The sequence below is a fragment of the Sander lucioperca genome, chromosome 10, assembly GCF_008315115.2.
Source record: "Sander lucioperca isolate FBNREF2018 chromosome 10, SLUC_FBN_1.2, whole genome shotgun sequence".
NCBI lineage: Eukaryota > Metazoa > Chordata > Actinopteri > Perciformes > Percidae > Sander > Sander lucioperca.
Window position 1 is genome coordinate 739,974 of NC_050182.1, and position 8,981 is coordinate 748,954.

Below are 8,981 nucleotides of genomic sequence, written 5' to 3' on the forward strand. Positions count from 1 at the left end.
CTGGCTGTTTTTCTTTTCCTTCTACATGTAAACACACACATCTGCAAGTCAGGACACACACACACATTCCTCACGGTGTTTAGTTTCTGTTGCTATTCCTCTTGTTGTTGTTATCGTCTCAGTTAAATTGTGTAAATGTTAGTTTGCATGCTCAGATTAGTATTTTTTGGGATCTTTTCTTGTATGAATGACATAAAAGACAAACACAGAAGTAGTAAACAGTGTGTAATGGAGACAACATCTTTATTAAATAGTGTGGCATGAAACTCAACCAGACAAACTGTGAAAATGAAGCTACGCCCCTCACATGACTCACCAGAGATAAAACAGGAAGAAGGCACACACACACACACACACACACACACACACACACACACACACACACACACACACACACACACACACACACACACACACACACACACACACACACACACACAAACACATACACTGAGAGGTGAATAGTTTTAACTTCAGATAAAAACCACTACTTCTACTGAGAGAGAACATATAGCCTACTGTATACAGGAAGGAGTTCTGGGAATACTGGAATACTACACTTCAACCAGCTGCTGAATCCACAAACTGAACGTGAGTTTTATAAGAATAAAGACTCAAAGTGAAAGTAACTTTCAGGGAAAAGTTTCTGTGGCTGAGCTGTCTGTCTGCTGTGTTTCCGGCTTCACTCAGAGACTAAATGGCTTCCAGATCAGAGGAGGATCTCTGCTGTCCGGTCTGTCAAGACATCTTTAGAGATCCTGTTGTTCTGTTGTGTAGCCACAGCTTCTGTAAAGACTGTCTGGAGAGCTGCTGGAGAGAGAAACCAACACGGGAGTGTCCAGTTTGTAGGAAAAGATCCTTGTCTAAACCACATGATAGCCTGGTGTTGAAGAACCTGTGTGAGGCCTTCATACAGGAGAGAGATCAGAGATCTTCAGAGGCTCTCTGCAGTCTGCACTCTGAGAAACTCAAACTCTTCTGTCTGGACCATCAGCAGCCGGTGTGTGTCGTCTGCAGAGATTCAGAGAAACACACCAACCACAGATTCAGACCCATCGATGAAGCTGCACGACAACACAAGAAGAAACTTCAGGGAACTCTGGAGCCCTTAAAGGAGAAGTTAAATGTTTTTGAACGAGTAAAAGAGGAGTGTGATAAAACAGCAGAACACATAAAGGTCCAGGCCCAACGCACAGAGACGCAGATTAAGCAGCAGTTTCAGATGCTTCACCAGTTTCTAGAACATGAAGAGGAGGCCAGGATGGCTGCACTGAGGGAGGAAGAGGAGCAGAAGAGTCGGAGTATGAAGGAGAAGATGGAGGCTCTGAGCAGAGATATAGCAGCTCTTTCAGACACAGTCAGAGCCACAGAGGAGCAGCTGAGAGCTGAAGACGTCTCATTCCTGATCAACTACAGGGCTGCAGTGGAAAGAGTCCAGCAGCGCCCCCTGCTGGATGATCCACAGCTGCTCTCAGGAGCTCTGATAGACGAGGCCAAACACCTGGGCAACCTGAGCTTCAACATCTGGAACAAAATGAAGGACGAGGTCTCCTACACTCCTGTGATCCTGGACCCAAACACCGCTCATCCAAAAAACTTCCTGTCTGAAGATCTGACCAGTGTGAGATGGGGAGCGGAACAGCAGCTTCCTGATAATCCAGAGAGGTTGAATTATTACTGCGGTGTCCTGGGCTCTGAGGGCTTTGACTCAGGGACTCACAGCTGGGATGCCGATGTTGGAGACAATGCACTCTGGGAACTGGGTGTGTTAGCAGAGTCTGCCCAGAGGAAGGGAGACATATGGTCTGGAATATGGAGCATAGTGTTCAGAGATGGTAAATACTCAGCATGGTCACGACCAGATCCAGACACTGATCTCAAAGTGAAGAAGAAGCCCCAGAGGGTCCGAGTGACTCTGGACTGGAACAGAGGAAAGCTGTCGTTCTATGATCTTGGTACTAACACACACATACACACCTTCACACACACTTTCACTGAGAGGCTGTTTCCATTGATTGATACTAGGAGGGAAGTGAAGGTTTTACCACTGAAGGTCTGTGTGACTGTAGAACAGAAATAGATGATGATGAACATCAATCAGTTCACGTAGACGACAAATTTGGCTTTTTACGGAGTTGCGCTCTCTCTTTTAGTTTAAGGTTTTTTTTGTTCTTAAAGTTTATTCTTTTGAACAGACCTATCAGTACATTTATTGAGTTTAGAAAATATGCTTGCTCTTGGGGGAATTACTGGAATTGTTGGGTCTTTGCAAATTATAGAGTGTGGTCTAGACCTACTCTATCTGTAAAGTGTCTTGAGATAACGTTTGTTATGATTTAATACTATTAAAGGTGCAGCAGGTAAGACTTATAAAACTAACTTTCTGTCATATTTGCTGAAACTGACCCTATGTTCCAGTAGAACTACATGAAGCAGGTAATTAAAAAAATAATCACCACCTACAGCCTGTAGTGTGATTTGCAAAAATCCACAGCTCCCTGTTCAGATGCACCAATCAGGGCCAGGAGGGTGTCTAACTGCGTGTCAATCACTGCTCATGCACACACATTCATTCTCCCTTGTGGGGGGAGGGGCTTAGGAGACCGTTTTGGGCTTTAGCAAAAAGGGGGGAGGGACTGAGAAGTTGTCGATGTTCGAATTGTTTAAGTCCTGGATCTTCACAATCCTACCTACAGCACCTTTAATACAGTTGAATTGAAAATACAAATATATTCAGTTGTACAGTTATATTCTCTTGGTTTTTATTTTCTTAATCTCTTGGCCCTTTAATGACCTGCTGTGTGTGTTGTGTTGTATTTTGTCTCGATACTTTTAATGTTTAAAGTAACATAAAACAGCATTTTAAATGGTCTTGTTGTTGAAATGTGCCTGGCCATGTTCCAGATTTTGGGTTTATTTAGTAACATGTTTCAGATATCTATTACCGATGTAACATAATGAGAATTAATAACTCCTGTTTCTGAATTACAATACCTGTCAATGAAGCTGTGAGATCTGATTGGTTTACCATTAGATCATTGATTATTCCTTTAACCCCCTGCAGTGGCGTTTTTATGTCTAAAAATTGCTACATACCAGTAAAACTACTCTGTATCTCACTCTGTTAACATGTCAACAAACCGCATGGCTCCACAAAACAGACAGCGTTGTAACGTGAACATGATGTGTTATAAGAATTGTTTTGGTGTTTGGTGGAGGGTTAAACTGATCCTGATTTGTTTATTGATTTAAAATGTTAAAGAGATGTTATCATGATTTGTCTGTAATTCTTCGTGTGTTTCTGTGCTGCTGAGAATGAGATTAAAGCTTTTAAAGACTAAACTAAAAGAGTCTTATTAAAGATAAATTCAGTTAGTATAATTTCTGAAAATAACTTAGTGCAGAAGAAAAAGACAGTTGTAGTTAAGTAGATACATGATTTGACAGAACTGGAAAGTAACTTTACTTAAGTGTACTTAGTACAATGTTTGAGGTACTTGTAGCATACTTTACTTAAACCTACAGTGTGTAATGTTTGAGTTGATTATTAGCAAAAAAAACCTTTGTTCTTTCAGAAATATGTGCTCATTTATGTGTAATTACTTCCACCATCTAATCAAAGTATTCTCGTAAGCGTAGAATCTGCCATTCAGAATCATTTAGAATACATACGGGTGAGTCGCTTGAATGACGGCCGCCATGTTGCGCCTCCATCTTTAAAATACATTAGTCAAAGAGGGACATACCTCCGCATTTCGCTCTCTTACACTCAGTGGCACCTTGACAAATGCCAGGGGGAGATTACTCGCCACGGAAGCGGAAAAGAGAATTAAAATGACAACGCGGCAGGCATAGCAACAAGACCAAAGTTAATATTGGAGTGGCTAGAACAGCTGCGTGTAAACGATAGAGATACTAAGAGATCATTTTGGGTTCGGCCACCGTAGGAGGAAGGACTAGAAAGTAATATTCAGTTGGATGTCATATACAATTTCACCGCTAGATGGGAGAAATTCTCAATTCTAATTAAATCTGTACTGTCAGATGAAGCCTCAGTTTTCTGATAAATGTTGTATTTTTTTATACTCAAACAATGCTTCAATACAATGGCTGCTACCATCACAAGACCAATTAGTGTGCTAAATGAATTAAATAAAAAGAGCTCTTCCTCTTAACGAACATCTCATCACTCATTAACATGAGGTAAGTAGTGAGTTAAAAGACACACACACTAACTGACAAAACAAGAATACTGATTGTAAGGACCATACAATAATATGAGCAGGAATCATTTCAATGTGTGCCTGCAAAATTTGTAGTGCAGTACGGAATATTTATTCTAAACTTGAATAAATAAACCAAATATGATCAAGAGAGCAAACATTGTGTCTACTGCTGTCAGAGAACATTCTTACTTAGAAAATACTCACATATGGAGCTAAAGCTTCAAACAGGACTATACAACAGCAGTATATAAAGTACAATTGTACCTATGCTTAGTGGCCGCAGTGGTTAAAACAGGGTAACCTAGTAATACTGTGTCCTCCAATTTAGCTAGATAGGTAATTTATTTTATTTCTTATATGACAGCTAGCCTATAACAAATCAGCTGTGTGAGTGTGATATATGCCCATAATCTTCACCTTCAGTACTTCTTTCAGTATTATTCATGATATTGCATTTTTTCCCCCACTAGGTGAGAGTATAGGATCAGGAATGACAGAGCTGTATGTTAGAGTCTACATATGAAGTGCCTCTCACCTGGACTTTATCTGTGACAGCTGAGTTACGTGAGTTAAGTCCGAAACCTTAACCTGAGGGCGAAATAAACTGCCCTGACTCTGATAAGCCTGACATAACTGATGTCTATCAGCATGTGACTTTGTCACATTTTTTTTTTTTAAGATTCTTTTTTTGGGCATTTTAGGCCTTTATTTGACAGGACAGCTGAAGACATGAAAGGGGAGAGAGAGGGGGGGAAAGACATGCAGCAAAGGGCTGCAGGTCGGAGTCAAACCTGGGCCCACAGGAGGAGTAAACCTCCGTACTTGGGCGCCCGCTCTACCAACTGAGCTATCTGGGCGCCCGACTTTGTCACATTTCTGAAGATTTTACATGACCTGATGCATATTTTAAAGTAGCTATGCTTATTTTCAAAGTGCATTGTCCAAGTATGTATGAGTGGATCAAACTGTAAACTCAAGTCGGCATAGTGAAGTGGATGGTGGTGTTTAGGTCGAAGATTTACATGTGGGAATAACTCCTGCCTCATTTCCACATACTCCTCGATCAGTACCTTTATGTAAGCAATCTGAGGTTCTGAAAGGCTAGGTGCACAGACAAATTCAGTTAGCTCCCTCAGAAGTAGTATCAGCTGCCATACAGCATTGCCAGCATCTTCAATTCTGTCATGCACTAAAATAGGCAACAACCTCAATAGCCTCCTGTTCTGGGCTGCATGGCCCCCAAACTTTGGTCTATTGCTGGGAACAGTGTTTGGTTTGTTGCTGCTTTCACCAGTAAATGATCGGAGTCTGTTATTTAGTAACTCGTAACTAAACCACTTTTTTGTTTTGATTAAGAACTGCAAACACATTGCTAAGTCATAGCAAAGCCGGTCTACGGAAAGCGGTTCCATTCCCTATTAAGCCCCATTGTACCGAATTTGGTTGCAGTTCCACCAGAGTTCCACTGGGGGTGTTCGCGGTACAGTGCAAAATGAATGGGAGTCTATGGAGCTAGACGGCTAAATGAATGGGAGTCAATGGAGCTAGACGGCTAAATGAATGGGAGTCTATGGAGCTAGACAGCTAAATGAATGGGAGTCTATGGAGCTAGACGGCTAAATTTGTCTCTTTCGCCTGATTGTCGTTGAGAAATCTCAGATTTGATTGTAGTTTTTGCAAGTTCAACATGGATTATAGGTCAAAAGTTGAATGAACGAGCACTTATGTCCTTTTGATTTCTTACAGGTTGAGTCGTTGTTGCCCATAACACGCTAGCATTCTGCTAATGAATGCTGATTGGTCAGTGAAGGACTGATTACGATCGGAGATCCCGCTTGACGGCATCTGAAGCAGAACCAGAATGTCAGAGTGAATATTTCGGCGTGGTCTTTAAAACATTAGCAAACCTCTTTCTAGCACGTGTATTAACAGGGAGAGAACAAAGGAAGTGACTCAGAGCTCGCCATAAAGCAGAATCTCTGGCCGTATGTGTGTATGACGTCATTGACATTTTAAAAGGCTTTTTAGAACAAAAAGCCACTTTAAAAAAATCTAACATCCAGCAGTGTGTATTTTCTTAGCCTCCCGTTTCAAATGCAACATTCAAATTACTAGACAAAATATGATATCCTGAGAAAAGTGGATTTTGAGGGGTATAGCTCCATAGACCTCCATTCATTCTGCACTGGCCTGTGAGCGCCCCCTTTATGGATCAAGAGTGGAACTGCAACCAGTTCAGAAGCCGGAAGTAACGAGAGAGTGGAACTTCTTCCCATATTAGAAATTCTTTGGTCATAGTCTATAACCCCCTCAAATGGGTCATGTGCTAGACAGGGAGGCAGTCCAGGCTAAGACACATGGAAGTGAAACAGTTTGTTGAAAACACCGTTGTCTTTAATGCCTGATGCATAGTGACTTCAGCCTAGCTCCGTTATCCTATGTACTTCAGCTCAATTTTCATTTCCCTTCAGTACTCTGTCTGGGTTTGCGGTATATTCTTGGGTTTTCTCTTTGGCGGTCTAATCAGCGAACAGAGGGAGTGGCTGAGAACGATGACGTTGAGGCCGTGCGCTAGAAAGATGCGAGCGAAGCCATTCGGTCCGTTGTGGCAACGCTGCCGAATATCCAGAACTTTATCCTGTTAATTGCCATGTTTTATCCGTCCCAAACATGTTACCGACAGTGAAATTGACTCCTGTACCGCGGGACTCCTGCGGGAATCACGTGACCCGCGGGAGTCCTGAAAAATTGTCACACTCTACTCTGCCCTCAGAAGCATCCTGTGCCTTTCACAAGGACAGTCGATGGCTCCATGGTTATCTTGTTCAATGTAATCAGTATAATATTATTCTATGTAAACAGTTTAATAATAACAAGAGAAAAAGTATATAAATCCTAATTTTTCCCTAACAGCATGTCATTCAATCAAATGCTATGTTTTCTTCAGACCCAGATTCTTTAAAAGTGATGCTTTTTCAAGATGCTTTTGAGGTAGCTAATCCTCTTGGATCTGCCAAGCAAAAGCACAAAGTTTTAGCTGTTTACTTCACTCTGGGAAATTTCCATCCACACCAACCATCAACTGTTGATCACATACAGTTGGCACTGCTCTGCATAGAGAAAGACTGTAAATATTTTGGAGTGGACAAAGTTTTCAGTGAACTTGTGTCTGACTTGTGTGAGCTGGAGGAAAAAGGCATATCCTTTGAGAATAAGACATATAGAGGTACTGTCGCATGCATAATGGGAGATAACCTGGGCTCCCACATGATTGGAGGGTTTACAGAAAAATTCAGCTTTGCTGAGTCCTTCTGCAGATACTGTCATGTCACACAACATGCATTTCAGTCCAACCCTCTTACAGTTGTCACTCAGAGAGATCCTGCCAGTTACAATGAGTCTGTGCAGTTTTTGGGGAGTCACCCTGAATTTACTATGCATCAGGGCATTAAAGGCTACAGTCTTTTCAACAAACTTCCATGTGTGTCAGCCTGGACTGCCTCCCTGTCTAGCACATGACACATTAGAGGGGGTTACAGACTATGACTTAGCAATGTGTTTGCAGTTCTTAATCAAACCAAAAAAGTGGTTTAGTTACGAGTTACTAAATAACAGACTCCGATCATTTCCTGGTGAAAGCAACAACAAACCAAACGCTGTTCCCAGCAATGGACTAAAGCTTGGGGGCCATGCAGCCCAGAACAGGCATGTTGTTCAATCTAATACTGTGTTTTCTTCAGACCCAGATTCTTTAAAAGAGCATTTTTCATTTATTTTTTTTTAAATCGACATACATCCATGCCCTGTACTTACGGGGTTAGCTTCTGTTTCGGGCAAAGGGGGGCTTCGCGTTCTCCTTTACCTTGTTATGGTAAGCTACGTTAGCCTCCTTATGCACGCTTCTCAAATGTACTTTCAAATTCGTGGGATTTTTCCCTTTAGTAAATTGTCCACATATCTTACCACCTTCCAATGCAAGGCACTTGCTTTTATCTGATACAAGTCATGTTTCCATCAACGTATTTGTTTGTGCATTTTGAAGTATCGCATCAGAAAATGTTGATGGAAAGGGGAAAATTCAAAAGTTACATCCCATGAACCAGATATGTGATATGTGTTCCTCATATCAATCATATTAAGTTTAATCTCAGACTCCGGCTGCTGCCACTCAGCGGTTAGGTGACTTTTCTAAGCATTTGATCTCGGTCCAATGGGGGCGAGAGAAGCTGCAAAGTCACATTCTGTTCTCCACCTGCTTTGTCTGACAGAAGGATGTAACTTTGGGTTAAACATTGAGATCTCCAACTATGTAGGGAGGTCCTGGAACATGTCTGCCCAAATACACTGTTCCCCATTCATCTGCTGATGGATCTATACTTCTGGCTCTGTGCCTGCTTCCTCTTATAGACACTTGATCAAATGTTGTTTTGTGTTTTGGGGAATGAGGAAACATTAAAAACAGTTGGCTTAAAATACACAGCAAGAATATCTTTACACAATGTCATGACAACCTTCAGTCTGGAATATATGTGGGGCAGATGAAAATGTCTCACAAATGAATTCACCTCTTTTGATTAATTCTATTGAATCGGTATATTCAGATTCATACCAAATTATCCTGATTCTCTCACCTGGGTGACTCCTTTTAATTTGCTGGATGGGTCAATCATTTCTCTGTAGCCTATTGGACAACCACATGAAGAACCTTTACACCATGTGTAGTGGAAGTTTCTCTTGTTGATAGCAATTAGATTA

General features: G+C 41.5%; 1 protein-coding gene across 1 annotated transcript; it reads left to right on the top strand.

Annotated features, from left to right (window-relative positions):
- Positions 1-394: 394 nt before the first annotated feature.
- On the top strand, positions 395-2,346 carry LOC116051199 (nuclear factor 7, brain-like). Its single transcript, XM_031301449.1, has 2 exons — positions 395-591; positions 691-2,346. Exon 2 carries the CDS (start codon positions 698-700, stop codon positions 2,078-2,080), a length of 1,383 nt encoding a protein of 460 aa, XP_031157309.1. The 5' UTR covers positions 395-591; positions 691-697; the 3' UTR covers positions 2,081-2,346.
- Positions 2,347-8,981: the final 6,635 nt, after the last annotated feature.